Source organism: Aspergillus lentulus (genome assembly GCF_001445615.1).
Source record: "Aspergillus lentulus DNA, contig: Alt16, strain: IFM 54703, whole genome shotgun sequence".
Taxonomy (NCBI): Eukaryota; Fungi; Ascomycota; class Eurotiomycetes; order Eurotiales; family Aspergillaceae; genus Aspergillus; species Aspergillus lentulus.
This window is the reverse complement of record NW_028322113.1, coordinates 1,269,715-1,296,721: the sequence shown is the minus strand read 5'-3', so window position 1 is coordinate 1,296,721 and position 27,007 is coordinate 1,269,715. Positions and strand designations below refer to the sequence as shown.

General features: G+C 48.1%; 6 protein-coding genes and 1 non-coding gene across 7 annotated transcripts; 2 read left to right on the top strand and 5 right to left on the bottom strand.

Annotated features, from left to right (window-relative positions):
• Nucleotides 1-1,698: 1,698 nt before the first annotated feature.
• On the bottom strand, nt 1,699-3,573 carry ALT_7893 (putative cell wall anchored protein; the record flags this gene model as incomplete). The annotated part of the gene is made up of 4 exons (XM_033564017.1): nt 1,699-2,098; nt 2,152-2,621; nt 2,679-3,298; nt 3,357-3,573. The coding sequence occupies 4 exons, from the start codon at nt 3,571-3,573 to the stop codon at nt 1,699-1,701; spliced, it is 1,707 nt and encodes a 568-aa protein (XP_033419908.1).
• A 3,517-nt stretch (nt 3,574-7,090) lies between these two features.
• Nucleotides 7,091-7,528, bottom strand: ALT_7892 (histone H4; the record flags this gene model as incomplete). Its single annotated transcript, XM_033564016.2, has 3 exons — nt 7,091-7,116; nt 7,170-7,445; nt 7,519-7,528. 3 exons carry the CDS (start codon nt 7,526-7,528, stop codon nt 7,091-7,093), a joined length of 312 nt encoding a protein of 103 aa, XP_033419907.1.
• An 832-nt stretch (nt 7,529-8,360) lies between these two features.
• On the top strand, nt 8,361-8,958 carry hhtA (histone H3; the record flags this gene model as incomplete). Its single annotated transcript, XM_033564015.2, has 3 exons — nt 8,361-8,385; nt 8,514-8,621; nt 8,681-8,958. 3 exons carry the CDS (start codon nt 8,361-8,363, stop codon nt 8,956-8,958), a joined length of 411 nt encoding a protein of 136 aa, XP_033419906.1.
• A 2,283-nt stretch (nt 8,959-11,241) lies between these two features.
• Nucleotides 11,242-13,234, bottom strand: ALT_7890 (MFS transporter; the record flags this gene model as incomplete). Its single annotated transcript, XM_033564014.2, has 4 exons — nt 11,242-11,645; nt 11,701-12,495; nt 12,548-12,802; nt 12,862-13,234. 4 exons carry the CDS (start codon nt 13,232-13,234, stop codon nt 11,242-11,244), a joined length of 1,827 nt encoding a protein of 608 aa, XP_033419905.1.
• A 4,876-nt stretch (nt 13,235-18,110) lies between these two features.
• ALT_7889 (uncharacterized protein) lies at nt 18,111-19,120 on the top strand (the record flags this gene model as incomplete). The annotated part of the gene is made up of 2 exons (XM_033564013.2): nt 18,111-18,766; nt 18,823-19,120. The coding sequence occupies 2 exons, from the start codon at nt 18,111-18,113 to the stop codon at nt 19,118-19,120; spliced, it is 954 nt and encodes a 317-aa protein (XP_033419904.2).
• Nucleotides 19,121-19,720: 600 nt separating this feature from the next.
• On the bottom strand, nt 19,721-26,194 carry ALT_7888 (uncharacterized protein; the record flags this gene model as incomplete). The annotated part of the gene is made up of 7 exons (XM_089600341.1): nt 19,721-21,289; nt 23,040-24,123; nt 24,182-24,489; nt 24,580-24,992; nt 25,079-25,252; nt 25,303-25,989; nt 26,035-26,194. The coding sequence occupies 7 exons, from the start codon at nt 26,192-26,194 to the stop codon at nt 19,721-19,723; spliced, it is 4,395 nt and encodes a 1,464-aa protein (XP_089455234.1).
• A 446-nt stretch (nt 26,195-26,640) lies between these two features.
• ALT_r092 lies at nt 26,641-26,756 on the bottom strand. The gene has a single exon (XR_016293772.1). It is a non-coding gene; the product is annotated as an 8S ribosomal RNA (ribosomal RNA).
• Nucleotides 26,757-27,007: the final 251 nt, after the last annotated feature.

The window sequence follows — 27,007 nt, the reverse complement described above, 5'->3', positions numbered from 1 at the left end:
AAATGCTTCATGTCTGGAAGTTTCTATCATCCGATGATTGTCACAAAATCATGTCAGAGCTTCATCGGCGCGACGAATAGGATGATTCCCCCCCTTTCCGCTTCTGCATCGACGTCGCCGTGACTCAGGATGACGGGGTTCAAGCCTATGATGTCAGAGGCTTATCCTCATTGGTGTGGACCCACCGATGATTCCCGATCGACGGTGACAACTTCCGTTTCGGGATAAAGATGCCTAAGGCGCTTCGAATGTGCTAGAATGACATCATGGCACCCTCTTCTGAATTGACGTACAATACACAACATACACAATGATGATTCGGTGGTTACGTCTTCCCATGCTTTACGATTATCATTTTCCTATTTTTCCTTTTTTTTTATTTCTTTTTCCTTCCGAATGTTCTGTTTCAGCAAGCATGGATTCAACTGTTTAATGCATTGCGTGGTTTTTTTTACTTTTGGGTGTGAAAATGGGTTGCATGAATGGACATTCTGGTTGGTTGGGTTTATTTCTCGCGATTTGAGATTTTCGCTTGATTCGATCAGCATTGATATGACTCGGGCTTGTGTTTCTTTCAGCATGCGCGATGATTTCATGCGCGTTTCATGTGTACTATATGGCATTTATGTATGAGTGTCACGCTTATGATGTCTGCATGTTTTCTGTTTTGCGTTTGATTGACATTGCCTTGGTGCACAAAGGACGAAGATGGGATTGTATACTATGGGAACCTGTACACTAGCAGTAAAGTGACAAATGATAGACTGTCGATATTCTTATGCATTGATCTATGATTGAGACTGCTGTGCAGTAAGCTATTATGATATTGCAGTCTGAAACCTCAAGGCGTCAGTGGCAGCGACGATCGCAATGTCAATAGCTCTATGTACTCGTACTCGGCTCCTTACACAGTTAAGATATTCAAAGATGGTCCGTTTACTTCATAATCAGGATTACCTAGCCATTCGACCCCTCTTTCAACATTAAACCGATTCGCCTAATCCGTCTTGATCGTCACGTCTACCAGTTTCAAGGGTGTAACAGAGTTCTTTAGACTTACGTGCAGATTATCTCCTGCTTGTTATAGGTGGATGGCGCATCCACTGGTGGGATTATGGCAGTGGGGAATGCTGATTGCGAACTGAACTGCACTGAACTGTGGATTGGGCTTGCGGGGATAGCAGGGATCCTCCTATCTAGTACTTACCTTACGTGTTAGGCAGAATGTGGAGTATAAATGATTATATCTGTGTACGAGATACTGTATTTTTTGCTATCCTACGAGAGCGGCAGATTGAATTCGACATCGATGCCCAAAGTACCAATGACAGTAATGTTTGATTTGTTGAGAAGTAACCACCTACTCGATTTGTGTCGGCTGATAGTAAAAAGTAATAATTAAGATTATCCCTACCTACTGACAAGTTCCTTACAAGTTACAGTGTAGGTGAGAGGTCCGATGTACTCCCTGCAGGGTAGATCATGACGCCATGGTACATAGTCTATCCGCTGAGATCCACATTCTAACTTTGGGGTACCTCTGGTAGCTGAACTGTTCTCCACTTTGTGTGGCTGGTGAGTTGGAATGTTTGGATTGATGTATTGTTGGTATTCACTTGGTTGTATTGATGTTTAGTTAATTTTATGCTTGTAAGATTGTCATGAAAGCTTCCAGATGTAAGGCGCACAGTGAGACCATCAACTACCCGGTATCTCGCGTACATGACTCCCATCTATCTCATGTGCTGACACCCTGGTCTGTCTGTTCGTCGAGCTTCCGAGCTCGACTCGGTCGCCGTTGTTCCTCCAGGCTGTTTCCATGAATATGTCCTTCTCTGCCTCTTCGGCTTCGGCAGCTCGCCGGGCTTCGGCTGCTGCTTGTTGCCGCTGACGGAAGTAGAGTAGCGCTGCGGAGAGGATGGCTGCACCTGCCACAGAGCCGATGGCAATGCCAGCGATGGCACCTTTACTGAGCTTGGTCGGCTTTGACTGGGGAGCACTTGCGCTGTCGTTGATCGCGGGCGGGTAGAAGAAGCTGGCGAGTTCGGGTGTACTGAACCCATCCAAGGGTGTCTTCTTGGTTGCATTCCCATTGGGCCTATGGGGAATGGGTCAGTTTCCTATGGAGCTTCGTTGTTGTAGCAGACTCACCCTCCACCGATCACTTGGTTGATTTTTGCAGGGACCGCGTAATCTGAAGCAGACGCATTATATACGCTGCCCCATGTCAATGTCGACATGTCGTAGATGGCAACGCCTCTGTATTCCCAGTCGCAGGTAGAGAGGTCGTCAGACAACGCTCCCCCCACTGTCAGCATCTGTCGGTTGCCTACCAGATGACAGGTGTGCCCGTAACGTGGCGACTTTCCCTCGGAGATTTTCGTCCATGTGAAGGACGGGATAGAAAGCACGTATATCTCGTCGTATAACGCGTTTGCGCCCCTGCCTCCGTACATGTATATATTGTGGCTAGAATTATCCTTTGCGGAGACAGCGACCAAGCAAAAGTCCGTCCGTCCGTCCGGTATATCCCCTGACGCCTTCTGTGCATACCAGATGCCGTTATCGTCGCCCTCGAAAACGGACGAGATGTCGAAGATATCGATCTCGTCGAATGGCACCTATTGACAGAGCTGATCAGTGACAAATCACAGACCGAACAATGCGTCTGAACCTACATAGGTTCCCTCATTGGACGCGCTACCGTCATTCGCTGGCTTGGTGACACCGCCCACTGCGACCAATATGCCTTTGGGTCCTATGCCAGGGATGTAGACCATGCCACCCTTGACTCGTGGAAAGTTTACCAGTGAGCTCGTGGATATGTTTGTCGCCATCTGCGTGCGGGTATCGATGACGATCAATCCATCCAGGTAGCGGAGAAGGTCGTCCGAGTTCTCAAGGTCATTCGATGTTCCGTTGTTGATGTATCCGTTGAGATAGAATGCCAATTCCTGGTCTGTAGCCTCGGCATATGCTCCTCCTGCAGGCCGGTACTCGGCGCCCAGTGTGACGTCAAATTGATCCCAAGAGCCATTGCTGGTGTTGTACGACCAAAGCGCATACTGCGATGAAGTTGGTTTTTGAAAACCAGGAAAACTCGTGTTCGCATATGAGACAGTTCCGCCATATTGGTAAATGCTCGAGTCCGATCGCCCTCCCGCATACAGTGCCCCGCGAACAACCACGGGCGGATCTGCACCAGTTCTGGGATTCGGTTTCTCCGAGACAGCCGAGATCGAGATATTCTGCTTCCAGTCCCAAGAGGACGTCAGGTCAACCTCGATCAAGTCGGTGTCTAGGCAGGGTCAGTACTTCCGACGTGGGTCTCGAGAACTTGCACCAGAAGAACATACTATATCCAAGCACTCGAGCGCCTTCTAGCGTTCCGTTGTTGTTTTGTGCCACGAAGACTTCTAATCCTCCGTCGATGTACAGAGTCTTATTCTTCACTGTTGACTGGTGATACAGCCTTGAACAGTAATTGTCCACAGGATCAATTCCCGTCACGTTGGATGCTCCTCGTGCAAGCGATACAGCGAGCAGGAGTATTGCTATAAGCAACGCAGGCATCCTGGTGTGCCTTCTTAAAACAATGGTCGTGCTGGTGAGCGATGTTGCGGCATCAGGGCGAACCGAGCAGCAAGGGCTCTATGTGCCCTCGATGGATAGTGAAATCCGATGTTAAGCGTCGCACGAACTTGCACCCATCTCCTGCCAATTAATTAGTCTCACCGTCTTGTGCAACCCATCGGTCGGATTCTCCCCCCACCATACTGACCTGCAGGGTATGAGAATCCCGTTCGTGGGTACAGGCCAGGTTTTCCCCGAAGCCTGGCGAATCCGACGGCCTGAACGGAACTGTGTGGTCGCACTACAGGGTGGAAATCTCCTGAGATAGATGTTGAGACCGCTTACCGCTTACACAATATCAGATTGGGTCCAAGCTGAAATGATTCTTCCTGTCAACCTTGTGGCGTCCTCAAATGCTGCAATCGCCGGTTCGGCCCCTCTCGTCTTTTGGAGAATCAAGATCGGTCAATCGCCCCTTGAGCGACGCCAGGACATTTTAGCCCTCGCATCGTCTCTCTAGGGAGGTGCATAACCCGCATATGCATTTACGCCCCGTCTCATACTGGCCCGTGGCGCGGTCTCTAGCCTGAGTGACATCGGCTCGTGTGAAGAAGATTTGACAATGATTGGCGCAACAGGAATGTGCCAAGGCCGTGCCAAGGACCGCTTCGACATTGACTGGCTTTTCTCTGTTGCAATTAGGGCAGAAATAACTCCATGGAATCATCAAGTTGAACCGTTGAAGGCTGGGAGAAGCTCATGTGGAAGGCCGGTGTGCTTCATCAAGGAATGTTTAGTGTTCGTCTTTCACATTCCTCGGGGAGGGCTGAAGGCTTGTTGTGTTTGTAATCCCTTGCGAGTGTGGATCAAACAAGGAGTCATTTTATAAGAGGTGGGGTATCCTAACAGCCTGAGAGGGAGGATGTCAGCAAATTACTGGGTGATTGAGATAACACGAGGAGTGCTTACTGGTAGCTAAATAAGTGTATTGTCGTGCGTGCTCTGTGTTCTGAAATACTCGGGTATCCTGCGTGAGATGGATGCGCGCAGAGGAGTCATTGATCAAAGAGATAAGCTTTCCCTGGTCGCATTCTTGTCGGATGGCCCAGTTATGTGCGCAGGATGGACTATGGACTGATGAAGTCGTGATCGACTCCGGCGTCGAACTTGGCGAGAGCTTCGTGGGCGGAAATTCTCGCGGTCTCGGTCTCGTGGCCTAAGGCAGAATGGAGGCTACAGCAGATGAATGTCTCTGCATCTGAGCCGTATGCTCTGCTGGTAGGGGCTGTGTAGTTGCTAAATTATGGAACTTTTGGTGATTTCGACCGAGCAAGTATCCCGGTCCAGTCACTACAGTGCTACTTTCGAAGTCTACGTTGCCTGTCTTGTTAGGACGACCACCCCGCTAGACCATGATCCCTGCTGGTTCGCCTATGCTGTGTATTTGTTACGGATACGTTGGGAGTCAACGAGTGGGCCATTGAGACGAAGCTGGGTTTCGTAGGATGCGTGTGTTTCTGGTTGTCGAATCGGTTTTGTCGTACTATGTGCCTTTGTATTTGTCTCGGTTTCGTCGCGTCCAAGTACCCTGCCGGGGGCTATCAGTCCACGCGTAATGTCCTCTAATCGGAGCTACACGTCTAAGGACTCCAGAAAACGTCGCCAGTTCGTATATCCGGCGATGACGCGGCGTCGTGGGTTGTATTATTTCCCTATTATACCGCTCTGCGAGCCTCTTTCTCTTGTTGGATTTCGATCCCCCTTATCTTGGTTCCCAGGCTTTGGTATAACTGCTAGTGAATCGATATCGGTGGTCTGCCATAGTAATATTCTGTAGCTGGAGATCCGTTCGAGTCGTATCTCGCGGGGGCTGAGCAACAACACATATCATGTGGATTCCGGGTAGGAGGGCGGGGGCCGGAGGGCGCAGGATTGCGTGCATTATGTGTAGCCAGAAGGGCTATGTTTTCAACTTGCAGTCAGTTCGGTATGATTATTCGGCTCAAGCTGTGTCGCGTGTACTGTGCCTTCAGAGCTTCGATCTTGCATTGGATCAGTTGGGGGGAAGCTGGCGGTATTAACATCATAATCCGCAGTTCCAGCATGCTGATACAGCTAACGACCTGGGTGCGGGAAAAGGAGTAGATTCCATCATATATAGCATGTGGTGTGGAATAATTGCTTGTCCTGGTTCTCCTGTGTGGTCTGTCTCTGGGTGAGTTGACTCGAAATGTCATCGCAAATGCATTGCGTTGCGTTGAGATGAGACGATGTGGTGTCCTTGCCGATCGACTGCACCCCCGAGTTGAACCCCAAAGTTGAACCCGGGTTCAACTCCTCCGCCATGAGCGCGGTATCTGTAGGGTAACCCGCTACCGTCCTTGATCTTTCTTGATCCTCGGCCGGCAGGCCTTTTTGTGGTAGGTATTATATTCGGGCTGAAATATTTCATTGCTCTGCTACAAACTTATCGGGTTTTCATGGTCATTGCTGCGATTTTTTGTGGTGAAAAGGTCGTCGGGTAGTCTTTGCGGTCGGACCTGTAGATATCGCACCTACTGCTCTATCAACGTCCTGTATGAATAGAATATCGGTTTGTAGCGTTTTAGTATTGTGCTTGTGTCTATTGATCGTGTTTTGTGTCATCTTGTGTGTGCTGGGTGCCAATATCCAAGTATGTTGTGTTGATTTCGCCTATTCCCCATGTTTATTGTAATTATATATATAATTTCCTACAGACCAGTGCACCACGTTCAGATGATGTACATCAGCCCAACAAGCCGAAGGTTCAATAGCTATTAGCAAGATCAAATTATTAGATGACAGCATACAATCTAAATAAGTAAAAGTAGTAATTTACTGCCGACTGAAGTCGAGATCAGACATATTATCGAACACCGTCCGACGCACCAACTCAGGTACGAGGCGCAACATTTACACCCACAAGCGAAGACACACCCACAATAAACGGATATGAACCGGCTGCTACGGAAGGGTAGAAGGAATGTCATACACAGACACGCCAAGTCGCTTGAAAATACATAACCTCAACACACAGTATGCCATCCATGACCAAGTCAAGGTGGCCGTAAGAATTAGACAAAACTGGAGCATGACCAGACGCGTCAAGACGCAACGAAAAAGAAAGCTACAAGTACTACAACTACAAGACCAAAAGGTTGAATGTTTTGACCGTTCGTATTCATATTAGATTGCGTTTGATGCTGCAATCTCTTCAAGCCTGGGGCACAGCCAGAAGCGTAAAGGCCGCTATGATACAGAAATTCAAACACGAACACTAGCAGACCAGTAGTGGACGCGCAAGGGTAGTAAAATAAAGCATGATAAAAGCAAACCCAGAGACCCATGACACTTTAAAAGAGCAAAGAAAACACCACAACGTCCCAGTCATACCGTAAACCAACCCGAAAAAGCAAACCGTCGCGTCACTGCTGCGGAAGGACAATCGACGCGCCGACCGCGCAGGATGGCTGAAAAAAGGAAAACAAGAGAACGTTTAACCACCGAAACCGTAGAGGGTGCCTGAGAAGATTGTCAGAGACGCGTCAAAACCCACAATAGCCAGAGATACTTACGGCCTTGTCTCTTCAGAGCGTAGACGACGTCGAGGGAAGTGACAGTCTTTCTCTTGGCGTGCTCAGTGTAGGTGACAGCGTCACGGATGACACCCTCAAGGAAGGTCTTGAGGACACCACGGGTCTCCTCGTAGATCATGGCAGAGATACGCTTGACACCACCACGACGAGCAAGACGACGAATAGCGGGCTTGGTGATACCCTGGATGTTGTCACGCAAAATCTTGCGGTGACGCTTGGCACCACCCTTTCCAAGACCCTTGCCACCTTTGCCGCCTGTAGAGAAGAAACGCGTCAGTGACTGCGGTCAAGTCGCGTCATACTTGTGATCAAAAGAGAAGCTACTTACGTCCAGTCATGTTGATAGATGAGAATTTAAAAAGGTCTTTGTGTGCGTGTTTAAATAAGTGGAGATGTCGAGAATAACGACTTTAAGTGGATGACAGATAGGACTGATGGAGGAGAGAAGAGCTTGAAGAAGTTTGGGACGGGAGATATTTGTATAGAGGAAGGGAGAGCGCGGGGAGGCTACTGGAATCACACGCTAAGACAGGGATCGACCAATCAGAAGAGAGGATCCTCGCAGCGGGTTTTGATCTCTCGGCAGCGTGACGGAACAGTCAGTGATCCCGTTTGGAATGCCTTGATCCCCACGGAATGCCGTCCAGCCCCTCTGATCAGAGTTGTAAAATAATTAGAAAAATTTCTAAGTACTATTAGAAGAATTCCAGATGATCGAAATACGTGACAATCTACGCTTGTGGTTGGGATCAAGGTGTTCTGGGCTGGCATTCTATATCAGTGATCCTGTGTTCCTATTGGCTGATGCGGGAAGCTGTCTCGCTTAGCGCTCCGAGCAAGGGCCGCCTGCATTCTGCGTACTTTCATGGTTCCTGCCAAAATTCAGTACCCGAAATCAGGACTTATGGTGTGCTGCTTTCCGACCACTTTTTGTGATCAAAAGAAACCGCGCTAAGACCATCCATTTTTGCTGGCAACCCAACACCACCCTCCCAGATCACCACCCCTTCTCGCTTACTACAAATACCTTGCCCCCCACCCTCCTCCTCCATCCTTCTTCCATCTACTCACCACCACGACACTTTCGTCATCTCGATCATCGATCTTTCATCAACACCATTAATTTTTCATCAATAAAACATCAAATTCCATCAAACCTAATCATCAAAAATGGCTAGAACCAAGCAGACTGCCCGTACGTATTAACCTTACTGTCGTTTCTCTTGTTGTCGTCGGTCTCTGCCAAGATCGTCTCACGGTCGCGTCAGTTGGCCGACACAACCACGCGTCACTAAGAAACACCTGCTAACTGCCTGCCAACAGGTAAGTCCACTGGTGGCAAGGCTCCCCGTAAGCAGCTCGCTTCCAAGGCCGCTCGTAAGGCTGCTCCCTCTACCGGTGGTGTCAAGAAGCCTCACCGCTACAAGCCTGGTAAGTCCCTTCTATTAGATGCTGGTTATCCAACAACATGTTCTAATATCTGCCCAAAGGTACCGTCGCTCTGCGTGAAATCCGTCGCTACCAGAAGTCCACTGAGCTCCTGATCCGCAAGCTGCCCTTCCAGCGTCTGGTCCGTGAAATTGCTCAGGATTTCAAGTCCGACCTCCGCTTCCAGTCCTCCGCCATCGGTGCTCTTCAGGAGTCCGTTGAGGCCTACCTCGTCTCCCTCTTTGAGGACACCAACCTGTGCGCCATCCACGCCAAGCGTGTCACCATCCAGTCCAAGGACATCCAGCTCGCCCGTCGTCTCCGCGGTGAGCGCTCTTAGATGCATTATATCTAATGAGTTGTGTCTTTTTCCGGTTGGCTCTTCTGGGAAGGCGATAACGGGGTTCTGTTTTTCTTTTTTATGATCACTGGCGATACATGATGGGTTTGCTTGCTTTCGAATATCAATGGGTTCGGCACTGGGTTTCTAGTTTTTCTTCACGATGAATAGTAGGCTGCCGATTCAGCGGCTGGGATTTGCTCATGTACATTATGGATCTCTCGAGTTGCTGTCCTTCGGGATGCACCACGTCGCGACATAGACGCGAAATGCGAATATCTATGTTTACATCAATTCAACCCAGTCCGTGTCTTGCAATTGTTCTCGACTATTCTCCTGCCACTGTTTCTGTAGCGGTGACGCGCCCTGTCGCCGGTCGCAAGTCCACCGCGTACTAGCTACCAAGCTAGGTCATCGTAGAACCATGCTTGACAAATGACTTCATCGTTACAACGCGAAAAGTTGTCTGTCGACATAGTCCTTCCATGAAATCAACTTCTTGAAGCAATAAAGGCAGTTGAAGTCGCTCCATTCCAGAGCGAATCTGCACTTGGGAGAAGGCACAGTGGCGAACCGTTTGGCACAGGATACTTATTATTACGACAGTGGATCAGGTCATGAGCGACTACGATCTTTTCTTAAAATGTTATAAAAAATGTAGTGATAACTAGGAATTGGAATGATGATGACGTTGATGCTATATGATGCTGTATGATGCTATATGATGCCAGGAAGACATCCTGCCAAGTTATGGAGTAGGAATGACGACGACGCTCTGCTAGCGATCCCAACGTCTACTATCGTCCTTCAGCGATACGGAAGACCAAACGATAGACAGAATTCCGTAGTGGTAATATAACTGCATACGCGGTAAGAAAATATTGTGCGGGAGATAGAAAAATTCTATGAACCTGGCTACTGAGCCCTGGCTGGTCTGCGCATTTCTCGACTCTCGGTTTCGCCACTTGCTGGTCGTCGGCGTTGTCCATGCTTCGGTCGGGATCACGAAGGGGGGAACCTACTTGGGACCCGGTCGCTCTCCTGTTCCATGAGCTTGTCATCATCATTGGAAGTAGATAGAATAGTATGCGAATAGTATGCTGAAAACAGTACGGAGATCAGATAGACTCAATCTGACAGGTAATCAACCTAGGAGGTTGTCAAGAGCCAATGCATCCGTAAGTCCAAGGGCCGGTGTTTCAAAACCGATATCGCTTCGAAGACACCTCGCGCGCTTTGAAGTAGATGTTTGCTCGCTCACCGTCGCCGCGAATAATCTACGCAATGCGAAGAGTACGAATTGCTATGACCGAAACCCGGCCAGCTAGCTTGTCGAAAGCGAACGCGAACGCGGGCTGAAGAGCTCTCTGCCTATAAACCCACATACAAAAAAGCGCGAGATTGCCTTTAACGGATGGCTGAGCTAGAAGGCAGCAATGTAGAGCAGCAGTGTGTGTTGTAGAGACTACACAGTCCAGGAGACCGACCCAGTTTTTGAAGGGGAGCACTTGCAACGAGGTCATATCAAGACTAAATTCTGACGCCATTTTCGATGAGCTTTATGAGGAACATACCAAAAGACACAGCAAGCTAAAGCCGCAGTAGCAGATTAAAAACGCTTTGATATGGAGATGCTGGGGCGACCTTCGGGAAGGATGCTAGAGCGCGACGTGACGCTCTCACATGATTTTTACTACAGATGCTGAAGGATTTTCCTGAGTATTCTTATAATTTCACAGAGCTGAAGGTCCTCGCGCTTAGCCTGATGATTTCCATCTTTAGTTGCGTTGGTGTCAGAAATCCTTCTATCGATTTGCAGTAGATAAGTGTTTGATTATCTAGGATACAAGTCGACGGCATCTGGGAACACACTGAGAAACAGCTATTGGATGAACGATCTCTAATTAGATAAGTATATGGCCAACTGTACTCGATGAATACAACAATTCTCTTCAAATGCAAAGACGCCATCTATAATGCAAACATAACAAGACATGAGCTGAGTAAACATCAGTCGGGTATATGACTTCTGAACAAGGACAAACTTTTTCCTGCCACCAGAAAGGTGCAGATGCTCTGGTCGTAACAAATGACAAGGGCATCAGCGTATTATAGACACGTGTTAACACGGATTATTCGGTATCGACAGATATGTGTATGTGCCCCGACCTGCACGCTGCGAAGTTACGCAGGTTTGGGGCGTCCTCGAGTATGAACCGAGAAAATGAGCGACGATGGCCGACGCTCGTCGAGAGAGAGGGATGGGACAGGTTCTCTGAACGTTCAATTTTTGTTGCTGAACGACTCGCGAGTGTTGACACGGTCGATATCGTAGGGATTTCCCTCATAGCTGACGACGCGGCGCAACGAAGTAGCCGTCCGTGTGGAGGCTCTGCTGCGCATCTGCCGGACATCCGGAAGTTCTTCAACGTTGGACTCAGTCTCGCTGACATCAGACTCCTCAGGGGCAGGTGCCTCGGTGCGGTCAAAGACTGGCTCCTCTGTCTCCTCAGACTCTGGCTCTGGGCCTTGTTTCATCTGCTCGGCAAGCTTCCGCATGAACGCATCTGACTTGGCCGCATACTCGCAGCGCTTACGAATGGTAGCGCCGTACTTGTAGAAGAGGAAAGGGAACGGAACACAGGCAAGCGCCAAAAACGCCGGGATTGAGGACGCCCAATGAATTCCTGTTTTCACAATCAGCCTCTTGTCAGCAAGAATAGATTCGAGAGAAAAACTCACCTAGATCCTGATACATATAGGTGGTGAACAAGGGGAAAACGGCACCGAAGATGGAACGGAGGACGGAATTGGCTGCGAGGACTGAAGCGGCGAAAATGGTGTAGGCATCGATGAGGTAGTTCATGATGCCCAGGAAAACCAGAACCATACCGAAACCGAACGGAGCACCGGCTATGATGCAAACAATCCAATGGATCGACGGATAATTGGTCCAAGCGAACCAGAAGAGTCCGATAGGGATGGCAATCGAAGCAATCATGGTTGGGGGCAGGCGTGCCTCAGGGGGAGCGAACCCACCGTGCTTGTCTTGAACTTGGACATAACGCTTGTTGTCCCAAACGCTGTAGGCGACGGCAAACATCATACCAACCATGATTCCCAGGAATGGGAGACTGCCAACGCCTTGGTTCCAATGACGGACTCCCTGGAAGACGATCGGGTAGGCAGAGAAGAGCATGTAGAGAGTTCCATAAATGATGGCCATGTACAAACTCAGGAGGAAGACGATGGGCTCCTTGAAAAGCAGAATCCAGGGGCGAGACAGCGCAGTCTTGAAAGCTTCCTTGAGAGTAACTCTGCCCTGGTCGAGGTCGATCTTGCTGACGTACACTTTACCGGTGTGCTTCGACAACTTCTCGGCGCGGCGACGCAGGAGAACAGGCGCATAGGTCTCAGGAACGAAAATGGTGCAGACAATCCAAACTGCACCTGAGAAGGCACCCAAGAAGCCCATGACCCAGCGCCATCCTCCGTTCATTCCGAGGAAGCCACCAATAATTGGACCCAAAACAGGACCTGAGACGCATTAGCATACGATCAATGCAGCAGAAGGAAGAAGGAGACATACCCAAGAATGGAGCGGCAGCAAAAAGACTCATCGCGATACCTCTCTGCTTGGCGTGGAACATGTCAGCGATGACACCACCCGCATTGGTCAAAGGCGAGGCTCCGAAAGCGCCAGCGAAGAAACGAAGGATGATCAGAGTCCAGCTATTCTGAGAGCCAGCACTTCCAGCATTAAAGGCTGTGAGTGCGCAATAGGTGACGGTGAAGATGATTTGACGGCCGAACATCTCACTCAAAGGTGCCCAAAGCAGAGGTCCTAGTATATGTATTAGTCTCTGACAGGTAGGCTTCGAACAAAGATTGAAAACAACTCACCAATCGCGAAACCCAAGACGAAGAGCGAAACACCGAGCGTAGCAACCTCGCTTCCAATATGGAACTCGGCTTCAATCTCTCGAACACCACCGGTATAAGCTGATGAAACCAGTGCGACTGCCAGTGTCGAAACGGCAACAGTCATGGTCAACGACCATTTGCGCAGTTGAGTCCATGTCATAGGATTGCGAGGATCATTTTCAATCCAAACAACCTCGTATGGATCCTCCTCGGTCCCTGAGCCTTTGTAGGGATAGTCGATGATTTGCTGGGTGAGGACGCCTTGATCTACCACCAGTCGCCAGTATGGGATCTTCTGTGGCACGGATTGTTCGATCTTTTCGGGGTTCTGGTCCCCTTTTTCGGTCGCCATGATGGGCGATAAATCGGTGTGGAACTCGAGCGGAAGTGGGGATATATGCGGTTTGATCGTGGAATATTCGGGAGTATTATAGATCTGGATAAGAGGGATTCGAGATTGTTTGTTTCTGAGAGAGCGATCGTAGTAGATGAAGGGAGATTAGGAATTCAGGTAGTATAGACAGTGACCGCCGAATGCGGAGGATGGTGAAGTATAGTGTTCTGGATTAGGAAATAGTCGAGGCTGTACTGTATGTACAAGAAAAGGTAAGGTAGGTAAGGAAAAAGAAATGTATGGGGTATCAATAACAGAATAAGGTCACACAAGAAGACCAGAACAAGAAAGAAGGAAAATGAGGAACATATATAACTTGCTTCAAGAATGGATTTTTCTAATTTTTTTCCTTTTTCCCTTAGTTTTTTATGTCTTGCTTCTTGATTTCATGGCACCGTCACTGGGGAGTCATTAGCGTCGGACCCCTGCCGTAGAAAACGCCCTCCCGTATCCATAGATAGCCCGCAGAGGGAAGAAGAAGGAGAATAGAAATCCGTTCTAGGCCAATCAGCGGGTCGCAACGCCGGAATTTGTGGCATTAATCGGGTTATGCTCAGCATTAATCCGTCAGCCAACGTCGGCCTTGGCCGATGTGGAGCACGCAGCCGCCATCTATTGAAGCTCGAGATCCATGGACGCTGGATACCTCGTGGTCTGGATCATTAGCATAAGGTAGGTGGTACAGGCACTGTATTTACTTCCGTGTGTCAATAATATGAGAAGCAGTTCGTTTCATAGTTGCATTCGAGCTTGTGTACCTCTCTGCGGATGAATCCAAGTGCAAAGTATGGACTGGTACAGAGTCGACAGAGTTCAATTGCAGCGTCATCGATCATCAACCTCGAATCCCAATGCGCACTAGGCATGAATGTGCCGGGGGCTTTGCATAAAATGTCTGTTTTGGGACTAGCGTATCTCAGTACTCGGCTCTCGGCATCTCGTCTGCGGGACTTAGCTTTGTAATAATAAACTCCGTAGCACTGCTGCAACTGCAAGTCCTGATCATCTAATCTCCGCAAGAGTCGAGATAGGTCAATACATACGGAGTACATGCATTGAGATGCCGCTTATCTCCGTTAAAGATCATGCTGTGTAAAGTTGTAAATTTTATCCTCACTTGATTATCAATCACGTATAATTGTATCCCGTCTGCCAGAGCCACGGAATAGAAATTTCTCAATGGAAGTATTCTGGTGTTTTTGGCCGAGGCTCAGTTCATGAACCTCCTGGATGCTTCTGGTTCTGGTGTTGCCACCGACGCTAAGCCCTCAGACACGGTCTTGGCATTTGGTCTAACACTGAATTTTTCTTGCTTGACATTATCTGGTCTAGCCGAGATACTGTTCCAGATGTGAATTATCTCTTGGCAATATACAAGGAAATCTTATCACAGTGTTTCGATTCAGGAGACGATCATGCCGTCATTTGTACGGAGTAGTTGATCGTCTATCAATCGATCTCAAGCTTTCAAGCCTTCGAAAGTCAAGACCCTCGGATGGTCGGGTTCTCGATAGAAGGCTACTATCGGTCAGGCAGCGAGATTTTATCCATCAGACGTCTTAAGTCTACGAGTGGTGTCAGGGGATTTATTGAGTCTACCCCTTATGACCCACTCTCATTTTATCCCAATGAATTGACATCTTACATTCATAAATTATTAGGCTACATAACTGTCAAATGACATATTTCGCGTGGACCACGTTGTGGAAGCATATTTTTCAGTCATCTTCTTCCTGATGTATCGGGCTCCAGAACCTCAGTGTCCTTTATTCTGCGGGATATGCCGTGTATTGATCTTATTTAGCTGAACCCAACACTCAACGCTTGAGGCTCTGTCTGTTCAGCATGATTACTGAAGTGCATACATGGTACAGTAGCGTCTGCAGCATGCCATACCTATTCTGTACACTATTAGGCTTTTGCACTGATCACCAGTTCAGGCTTTCAGGACAGCCAGACTCCTACTGTGTGTACGAGCCAGGCGAATCTAGATCTAGCATTATTTTGATCTCAAACCCCACCATAGCCGTAGGCTCGTAACATGGATCCGTATTCCCCGAGATCACTACGAACACATCCTGGCTTAACGTTATGCAAGAAGCACGGTCTCAGAGTACCATTTTGACTTCTAGAAACTCATAGATGGCACTTCAGACCAACAAAATATATTACTGTCATACAGCTCAAAAAGATGACCTATACTCGAGTGCCTCAGTGAGTTGTCTCAAATTAACGATGTTGATGATAAATCAAAGCAGTGTGGTCTAGATAAACCGAGGCACATCACCCCTTCTTATCAAAGACTGATAGCACGTACCCCCTAAGATCTCCCCTATTATTGTAATCGGTAATCAAGCATAGATCAGATGACCGATTCACTAATCACTTTGTTCATAATGAATTCATCTGATATTTTTGCTTGTATTCAGAATTGTTGTCCGATGTACGAAGTAGAATCGATCCCAAACTCAAAACTCAAGATCTTGCTGTCTCATCAAGCCCTCTGCTCGGCAGCTCGTTCTCCTCGTCCTCTTCCTCTTCCTCTTTCCCTCGTCTCTCGTATGGAGTCTGCTGTCTGCTAGTCTTCGAGACAACAGGTCAAATACTGCTACAACCAAGATCAATCGCCACCGCATTATTTGGCCTAGCAGTATGATTCTTGAGATAATGGCCGGATCGCCAGACCTAAATGCGGTCAGCCACTTATGATGCAGCCACACACCCTCTATTACCTTCTTAGTAGAGGGCGGACGAGATAGAGATCAGAGGATGACCAAGGATCCAGCATCGGCGAAACCTTAGCATCTAGGCTCATGAAGTACTTCGTCTTGTATGGATGTTTGTTTCGAAAATGCGAGCTCACCTGTGCAATGACCACAATCCTCGATTCGAAAGTACGAAATGTATCAGCTCGCAGACGGAGCTTCAGCATCAGCCCCAATGCGATTATCCCGGGGATATCTTAACAAACTGTGAGCAATAGCATCAACAAAAAAGCTAGCTCAGGCATACGAAAGTCATTATGAATAGTCTTGATCACATAGGTGGCACGACCTAGGCCCCCCAGGGTTCGATGTCTTTGACAAAGGGATTGTTTTTCTGATCGAGTCTGGCAGGCGCTTTTTGGGATGGGCAGCAATCGCATAACTCATGAAACTCGAAGGTGTCAATCACCCAGACCTGGCCTTGCTTATCGATGGGAAAATTGCTGGGGTGCATATCTGCATAGTAGCATGGGAGCGGTTCAGTACTAAAATCCACCTTATCTTGTCTCCCGGTGATACCGTTGTACAATTCTAGGCACTATCATATGTTAGTTCAACCGAGAGATTTGCACCTAATGAAACACAGAAAAAGACTTACTCTATTGAGATAATCTTCAAGCTCTGCAGCGGAAGAAAACGGAACAGGAGCCTCGCTGTCTCGAAAGAAATGATGTCTGTAGGTGCCACCACTCAAGCTCCCAAAGACCCCAGGTGGCGGTGGGATACTGATCAACTCGGAAAGGGCTTGTGCTCTCTGCTCATCCGAAGCAGATCGCTCAAATCGATGTCAATATACTCCATGACCATGTAAGTATATCCCCTGCCACTGCCCCGCCCTCGCCCACTTCAAAAGCGCGGTAGACCTCAGGAATCCGGATGGTGGTGTTGCATCTTTCCCTACTCTACTCTTCTGACGAAAGAATTCCTGCGCGTGGACTTCTCCATTGTGACATTGTTGTATTTGATAAAAAAAAGGTATTGCCTTCCGCGGAATAGGTGGAGGGTATTGGCCTTAAAGCCCTTTTTCTTGCAGAGGCGCACCACCACATCCTTGGAAGGCAAGCCAGGAATTGCAGGATTGTAAATTTCACTTAGAGTAGTTGACATAATAGTAGCACTGCTGTGTCGCTGAAAAAGGGGGGATGAAGAGGAGATAACGTTGGGGACGATGAGCAGGATGTAGAATCCATGGATGAATAGTGTGCTACCCAGTGATAAAGCAGCCTCAGAATATTACGATGTGTTTGTGTCATTATTATAAGGGTTCTCAGTGATCACTAGATGTTCTAGATGTGCTCTAATGATATTGTATTAGTTGACATGGCCTGAAGACAGTCATGCCTTCAGATAAATTAGATCTAGTATGGATATCATCTCACAGTTTAGCATGTCTATTTAGAAGGGTATGTATGTTAGCAATAATAGTAAAGCGATTAAGCTACATTAGTCTTTATTACTCTTACAGAATTCCTTTGTTTGCTGTCTACTGTTCTGAGGTATAGCCAGCTAGACTTCTCTTTGTCATTATTCTTCTTCTCTTAAGGTACTCTCACATAACAGCACCTGCCTTAATCTAATGAAATCCTTTATATTCTCCTACTTCCTTTATTTTATGTATGTCTATATGTGTGGTAGACTAACCTGACCTGATCATTACACGCCGGTTCAAGTTAGGTCATAGTACGTCACGTGAGATGAGTCCTATATTATGTCTGCCCTTAATATTTATATCCCTCCAAACCCCTCCATTTCTATTGCCAGCTAACTCATATAAAGGAGCCAGATGACATCGCGCCTGGGTAGGCCTTTCTCTCTCTTTTGCAAGTCTAAACATATTTGCAGTAACGTATGTGCTGGGACAGTCTGTTAAACACTGACTCGTCAAATAGTAGTATGACGTGTGGAGTCTCGGACCCTTGGGCTAGACAAAGGCTTCCATGGAATAGTGAATTCCTAGGGAACCAGAAAGAAGATGGACATTTCTTCAGGAGCCTCCAAGGGACATACTCCCTTCATTGTCTTACATCTACCACCATCCACTAGCCTTCATCTAGCTACCTCGTCTAGTCATGGACATGGACGATACCTACTTCCCTGATGAGCTTTGGCTCAATAGGGAAGTCCTATTCGCCTCTCCTTCAACCTCCGCTTGGAAACTGACCATCAAACTCAAGGAAAGTATCCGGCGTTTGAGCCAGAAAGAATCCGAAGAGTACCAAACCACTTCCATATCTATTGCTATGTTTGAATGTCACCGCTCTAGCGATCCGACTCAGCAGGCACGAGTTTTGATCTATACGCAGATTCCGAATAAGGGAACTCAGGCTCTTCCCCCTGACATGCACCGCAGACAAGCTTCTGGTGAAGGCCCCGACGGCTTACAAGAGGAGCTTGAAGCCTACGAACGCCTGGCCAATCACGAGATTGATTTTACTCCTCAACTCGTCGGCTTCAAGCACGAAAGGCAAGATGTGAACGGTCTGGTCCCGGACGGGTTCGTGACTTACATGGCCTACACCAAGGTCCCCGGCGTCGCTCTGGGAACGAGGATTTACCGCTTTGGAGATGGTTCTGATATCCCCGATGTCAGTGTGGCCTCAGCTGCGCCCAGTACCAGACAGCCAGGAAGGCGTATCACGCAGTATAGCATTCCCGAAGGGCTGTTCTGGACCATGGGCAGAAGTGAGCGAGACCTGATTCGGGACAAATTCAATGAGATTTACAGGTCAGGCACCCAGTTATTATCGTCTGGGCTTATACTGACCTGTCTCCTCGTGGAAGGAAACTTCTCGCAGCAAGGGTCAAAGTCGAAATTCCTTATCTGGACAATCTGTTTTGGGAACAGAAGACACAGGAACTGTCAGTTTTCACTTTGACTCTTTCCACAGTGGATGATAATCTAATTTTGCATTATGGGTCTAGCTACATTGACGGGGTATTCGTGCCAACAGATGGAACGGTTACCTGGCGCCCGCAGGATGTGGCCTTGTGGGGTTTGGCTGTGTTTCCTGGTCGGCATAATTTGGGTCTGCAGGATGAAAATGACACGGATTTTATTGCTGCAGGCTGGATTCTGTAGGCATGGGGCTAGAGGGAGACGACCGGAGATGTCCTTGCTGGTGGTCCTTGGAGCCGAACCAAGATGCGAAACTAATCAAGGGCTGTGAGGTGGTGAGACGCCGGTAATAGGCTTCGCGTATATGTTTGCTGGGGGTAGTCGAAACATCACTTCAGAGTAATTTGGTCGCCTCCTAGGCGTTGGTGATTCCAGAAGGCCAGTATAGTACTACCGCATGCTCCTCGATGATTAGTTTGCCTCGGAAGCTGCTATTATATAGTCTAATCCGCCAATTGTTACCAGGTATGTAAAATTACAGAACTTGAACCGCCCAAAGCGAGACTAAATGCCTCCCCCGTGAGCACAAATAAACAAGAAGACAAAGAAAGAAAAAGAGAGAGAAAAAGGGTTGGGGGGGTGGGGGGGAAGAGAGAGAGAGTCACACGCCACGGACAAGAGCTAAAACGGTTTTGGAAAAACAGAGGTGACCTCCCCTAATTCCGGAGCACAGATTACATCCATGTTAATCTCAAGCCCATAGGCAGGGTCGTAGGCCATTAAGCTCAGTCCATTCAGGCGGAAGTACCTTTCATATCCCGAAGAAGTGGCCAGGCTGACCGATTAGCTACCTGCAAACACCGGAACTTTTACATCTGGGTTCTCAAAAACAGCTTCCCAATGCTCCTTCACCTGCTCACAAAGTCCACTCTTGGACTTCCAGGATTCAAAGGCTGGCCGTATATCGCACGCCACCGATACAGTCGCTTCCCAGAACGCCCTCTCGGCGTCATATCCTAGACGTTCCATTGCCTCGGGGGGATGAGTCCAGAGTCTAGTAGGGTTGCCGTCGGAATCTACTAACTTTTGGCCCAGCAGGTCATTGCCTGGATTAAATTCCGGGTCTCCAGCATGAACGAAGAAGGCCCGGGGTGGCTTGGCAACTGAAGGATCCTTGACTCTCCATTTCTGTTGGCTCGTCAGGTTATAATCCTGAATGGGATCCGCTTGGATATATCCAGCATTGATTGCGACCTTTGCATTCCAGGGTGCGACATTTCCAACATCCACCGGCTTCTCACTGACAGAGTAAAAGGTCTCGTTAAGGGCAGTTGCAGCATGAAGGAAGGTGTCTTTATCGCCCGCACCGGGCGCACCCTGATCAAGAAGTATGTAATAATAATCCGGTCCATAATAGTTGTAATAAGCAGCGAGCAGCAACGTGGGAAAATGAGTCTTTTTCGAAACAGCAAGGATTCCAGCCTCGGTAGCCTGCCGCGTAGTGGAGAGAGGCTCGGGTTGTCGAGAAATGTTAAAGTATACCGGCGCAGCCGAATTAGCCCAGAAATCCGGCCATGTAACAAGGCCGGTGGATTCGAAAGGTTCAGAGTCGAGGATTACAGCGGGATCATACAGAGGGACACAGTCCGCGTCCAGCCACAGGAAGCTCTCAAACGAGGAGAATAGCATCGCGAACGACTTGATCTGAAAGCCCTCGATCTTTTCCATACTCTGCAGATTGTCCTGACCAGCAAGAATATCTGAGAGAACCAAGCATTTTACGCCCAGTGGGGGTAAAACGGTCTCGCAAATCGAGGCCTCATACTCCGACCGATCCTTCATAAACAGCTCCACTGGCAGCGTCGAACCAGTTCGCCGTAGTAACAGCAGAGATACTAGGAAAGTAGGTAGATATGTTCCGCCTGCGGAGGAGACAATACCGGTTGTTCCAGGTGTGTAGGCACGGTCAAGCTTCAGGCTGTGGATAGCATGCAGAAAGCCATCATGCGCCGCTTGCATGGGTAATAAAATCTCATCAACATTGGAGACGTAGTTTGGGCGACCGGTCTCTTTTACCGCATCAAATCGTTGGGTGCCCGCGCTACCACGCAGGACCGGTTGAGAACAGTTGGGCTTGTATTCCTCCAGCAGGGGATGAAGCTGCTGCCACAGCCGGGAGGGCGAGTGCTGGTCTTGAGGCGGAGAGCTGAATCTTTCCCGATGCAAGTAAAAATACAAATAAATTATGTTGAGGAGGAAGAGAATACAGAAGTACGGAAGAATGGTTCTGCGGAGAGCCAACATCCCGTCCACGTTGAGGTGCAACAAGAGATCATGCAAGTCATGGGAGGATTCGAAGTGGCGCGAAGAGAGGCCAACGGTCCGGTAATAATAGTACAGCAAAACGCCGCGCTACAAGGGTCTATGTTGCTAGGCATCGTTATCCCTGTCACTTTAGTCTTCTCGGCCAGCCACAAAGAAAAAGGGGCGAAAAGACGGCGGCTAGGCCTTCATGGTCAGAGCTCGAAGATAAATTGAAAGTAAAGCGCTTCTCACAACTGCGCGCTACACAAATAGAGTGAGAGTAAAGGGTTCTGGATGACATTTGGAGAAGCGGGGTCCCCAAGGCTTTTATGGCGGACATCCAGGGGCAAGACAAGACTGAATTGGAGGTCAGATGGCAGTTTCAACAAAAAACATACAACAACCGGGATCGCTGTCTGAAAACGGGTCCATCATGCCTGAAAGTTATTGTCGCAAAAAGCGGGTATAGGATTCTAGTTTCACGCGCCATCACCCATGCCAGAAGTTCCTCAGGCTTACTGACTCTTTTCACAGCTCAATTGCTCCGAGAGCACCCTTGTATGAATTGCATCATGTATGGGGCCAATTATTCTTTCCATGCTTTGGCTTCATCACGCAAACGGAAAAAAGGACCCGACGCAGAGATTGCGGCAGGATAATCAGACAGCAGCAAGGGTAGCTTACGATTTGCTAAGCTAGGTGATGAGCTTGCAGGTTCTCCCGTTTTCTGGAATCAACAAACCCAGGCCGACACAGATATTCGGACATCACGAAGATGACCATGTGCAGATGGCACCGAAATACTTGCCGAGTTCCCCAGGGTTCCAAAGGTGTCCGACGGGATATATGGTCTTCGGCATACCCGAAACATTGAAAACTGATTAATGATACCGCACGGATTGGCGCTGGTCAAGGCCAAGATGAAGCCTTGGTTCAAGAGCCCCTGGGACGACCACGAACCAGCAAGGAAGGCCACTCCCTGTGGATTAAACTTTGAAAATTCAAGTTGGGGTCGTTCATCAATTGAATTACTACTGCCTAGGGCTCTCTACTCAAACTAAATCCCCACAGCTTCAGCTCCTCTGTTGAGTATCTTCACAATTTCCTCATGCCCATTCTGTGCCGCCCATGATAGTGGTGTTCGGTCAAGATTATCCCTTGAGTCCACTGAAGCGCCTCTTTCAAGGAGTGCCTTCACAACTCCCTTATGTCCATTCTTCACTGCCCATAACAGTGGTGTCCAGCCATATTCAGTATCTCTTGATTCCACTGCAGCGCCTCTCTCAAGGAGTGTCTTCACAACTCCCTCATGCCCATTCTCAGATGCATGTAATAGTGATGTATAGCCAGATTCATCCACTGAGTTGACTTCAGCACCTCTATCAAGCAGTACCTTGACAACTACCTCATGCCCATTCCAAGATGCCCATGACAGTGGTGTCTGGCCATATCTATCCACTGAGTTAACTATAGCACCTCTGTCAAGTAGCATTTTCACAACTGCTTCATGCCCATTTTCTGCCGCCCATGATAGTGGTACATACCCATCTACTGAGTTAACTGCAGCACCCCTGTCAAGTAGCATTTTCCCAACTGCCTCATGCCCATTCTCAGATGCGTATAATAGTGGGGTGACACCAATTGTATCCATTGAGTCAACTGCAGCACCTCTGTCAAGTAGTATTTTCACCACTACCTCATACCCATTCTGAGACGCCCATGACAGTGGTATCTGGCCATATCTATTCACTGAGTTAACTGCAGCACCTCTGTCAAGTAGTATTTTCACCACTGCTTCATGCCCATTTCGTGCCGCCCATAATAGTGGTGTCTGGCCATATTTATCCACTGAGTTAACTGCAGCATCTCTGTCAAGTAGCATTTTCACAACTGCTTCATGCCCATTTCGTGCCGCCCATAATAGAGGCGTCTGGTAAAAGAGATCCCTCGAGTCCACTGCAACACCTCTGTTAAGGAGTATCTTCACGGCTGCCTCATATCCATTCTCTGCTGCCCATGACAGTGGTGTGCGCTCATAAGAATCCTCAGTGTCTGGATAATGCTGATTCTGGATTAACATCTGTACAATGTCGCTCAGGCCAAAATACGCTGCAAGGTGCATGCTTGTCATTCGCTGTGGCACATTTTGACTGTAGTTGAAGAAGCCGATGTAATCTTCATCTACTAACATTGCCTGACTTGAGCCGGATGTGTTAGACTCACTATTAAGGAACTCTAACACCATCTCCGTGAGGACTGAGTACGCTTCAAGATCCACACTTGCCCTTTGAGTTGGCATATCCTGATCTAGGCTGGACACCTTGGCAGCACCATTAAGAAGGCCTGAATTAGACTGTCGCGCCCTAATTGAAGCTTCCCGAGCATGGTGTCCCCAATTACGCGCAGCGTAATTATACAGAACGTTTGACTGTAACCGAGTCTCGAATTCTGCATCATCTGAGCAGAACCCGGTCTGCAATGTGTTGAAAGATAGATAAGTGATGCAAGTTTTCACGATTTCAAGCTCTGCATCATGAAACCAACGGCTCTGAGTTCGCCGAAAGTATTCTTGCGTCGTGTAGTGGACCAATCGAATCATACCGCTTTCTCCATCGATTGTAACCAGCCCAAGGCATAGAGACCGTACGAGGTTGGTACTGGGAAGGTAGTCTTTGTCCAGTTTCGCGGACTGCATCTTAACAGCAAGGGCATGCCGAATCTCTTCAGTCGAAAGTGGCCTTCTGGCATAAAAAATCCAAAACAGGATTCGTTTCGCAAGATCTCGTCTTTCTCTTACTTGATCCTCAATCCTCTCCATCGTCCGGTTGTAAATTTTGTCTAGTGCCTGTTCTCCTTTAGCAAGGTTCCGTAAGGCATCCTTGATATGACCCTTCGTTGGCAAGGAGAGGAGCGATTTTATGTGCAGCTTTGCGAGTAAGAACCTGATGTTCAGTTTCAGCAAAATCCTTATCAGCTTTGGGGGTCAGTTATACGCCGTACATTCCACCAGTTGCATCAACCACTGTTCGCTTGATTTCGTTTTTTGTGTCATCATCCAGAATATCCAACTGTTGGAGTCGCATTCGTTCATCGAGATATATCTCTACGTCGTGGTCTGTCGCACGGATTTCAAGGGGGATAGCGTTGGCAAATAACATCTCAATCTCGCCATTCATCCGAGAAGTTGCAAAAATATTGATCCCACATCTAGCTTGGAGGCTGAAAATCTCGGACAAGAATCTTCTTCGGTAATTCTCAGATTCTCGGCATTCATCAAGCGCGTCGACGAGGATAAATACTCTTGAGTACTTAACAGTCACAGAATAGAGGGTACGTGAGATTTCTTCTAGTGATGGCCGTGTTCTGTCAGTTTTATGCTGATTATACAGGTCGCTCACCTCTCCTGGAATGGTCGGTAGTCTCTCAGATAACTGTTTCAGCAAACTTGAGAGTAATCTGTCGGCCGTGTGTTCGTCTTTCCGCTGGAAGTTGCAGTAAACATACGCAACGCCGAGGCTTCGATCTTCGGAGGTGCGTCCAGTGAGGTAGTTGATTACAACAGACGTCAAGATTGTCTTCCCAGCGCCTGGAATCCCTGGGCAGAACAAAGTTTCCCGGCTTCTCTTTAGCCACATCTGAAACTCCATTGAGTTGAGTAGCCATTCGCCAGTTCGAGCTTGTCGTCTCCGAAAATAGTCGCTTTGCAGAGGGCCGTAATCATCTGGCGTGATCCAGTTGAGTAAATCATGATCTTCTTCTCTGGCTAACTTAGACCTCATCTTGTCGACGTTCGCTTCGATTTTGCCAAGAGCTAAGTTTATTATAAGCAAGCATCCAAAACGGCACATTTCTGCGAAAGATTATGCCGAGCAAGATCAATTCCTCAAGGCTACGTACATTGCTTAATCGGACATAGATCCATCACACCTTGCCCAGGAATAACGAGCAGAAGTTCTTTAGCATATGATGCTGCCGTTGCCGCAGCATATGGCTGCCAGTTCTTATTCTTATGGGAATCAGCATAGTCGCAGATACCCCGAATGACGAGGCAGGGAAACGCGTCCATCAACCCTGATTGAAGAGTTATGTATGGAAGTTTACCCAGATGGGGAAAGACTTACCGGCAGCCTCCATTTCAAAACAAATGATTTTCTCTTTCTGTGCCCACTTATCTCTTAATATGGCGTCCTCCATCACTTGATCCGCTGATCCAATGGTTCCATAATGTATCTTGGGAGCCGTTCCATGTCGGTCCGTTCTCCTCACAAGGTTCACATTGTTGGGCCCACAGCAAGCCTTGCATGACTTCCTTCCCTCCAAGTGAACTATATCTGGTTTGAACAACCGATCTTTCGCCGAACCTGGGTACCGAAATTCTTCAGCCATACCAGGATTCTTTGACAATGTATCTACTAACAGCTCAGACGTCGTATAGCCTTTCCGTCTATGCTGTTGCTGGAGCACAGAAACCGCGCTCAAGACTATTGCTGGGGGCTTGTTGAGTTTGCCGCCGGTATGAACAAACTCCTTCTCCTGCAGTGACTTGCCGAAATCATACTGCACAACCGCTTCTGCTGACTTCGAATGCAGGCTTACCACAACATCACCAAGTCTTATATCTCGTATATCTTCCAAATCATCTTCAGAATCCTCCTCCTCCAGCTCACCAAATTCAGTGTTGTCATAGCCCTGCGTACCGTAATATGGAGCCCCGCCACCGATGCCAACCATCAGACCAAATCGGACAGCTGGGAAGCTGCGGAGCATATCTTTGGCAACAGTAGCAGCAGAAACTTTGCCTGTCGTTTCTGCAGGCAAGCAAGCAATTACTACATTGTGATCGCCAATCCTACCAAGGAGGTACGAATTTGAATCTTGCGAATGGAGGGCAGGAAGCACTGGATGTTCTTCGTCCAGCATGGCGCCTGCGGCCACGAACTCGGTTTCTGGCAAAGCACATATCCACCCGACAGTGTAATCACCATGTGCGAACTTTCGGACAGTTTGGTGCATCTTGGACTACTCGGAGAAGCTCAGTTTTGCGGTTATACTTCTATACATCGAGAATCACAAGTGGGCTAGTTGCTGTTGAGAGTCCGGCTAGATGGGTAGATAAATAATTACAGCGAATTTCCACCCCGGATGGGAATGCTATCTTATTCTTAGTATGTGGCCCTGCAATCTACGGCGGCTAGGCAGCCTTGACATGATCAACTCAGCCTCGCCCGCAAAGCCAGAAAGCCACATTGTGACATACTGCATCTCATGCAGAAGTCGTCACACGCTACAGGCGAGGGAACACTGTTAGTGGTGCGCAATCTTTGCATCGTGGCTTAAAGCTGATTAAATCATGATCTGTAGACTAACTATGGTACAGAGAACGCTTCATTTCACTCTCATTAGCAATGAATGTGAAGGTGGTAGATTTATCAGTAAATGAAAAAGAATAGATGAGCAAAAACATACAACAGCCGGGATTCGCTGGTGGTCACCCACCCAACTACTAACCGGCCGGCGTGTGGCTTAAGTACGGCTGAGCGGACGGGAAGCCCTGTTTTCCACACCCTATGGTCGTATGTGCTTGGTTTGAATCATGTTCAACTTATGACTAGCATAGGTGCAAAGTGCTTGCCGCACACTGAAAACATGCTTCCCCTATCTAGAGAACATATGGACTATCTTTATAAGAATCAGGCTACTGGAACAGTGCAGCACATTTATTTCAAGAGACCTATCAAATCCTTGCAACTATTTCTTTTTTTAGATGTCTCTTCCTAAGCATCTAGTAGGGTTTAAGGTTTTCAAGGACATGGGCCAACGCACATC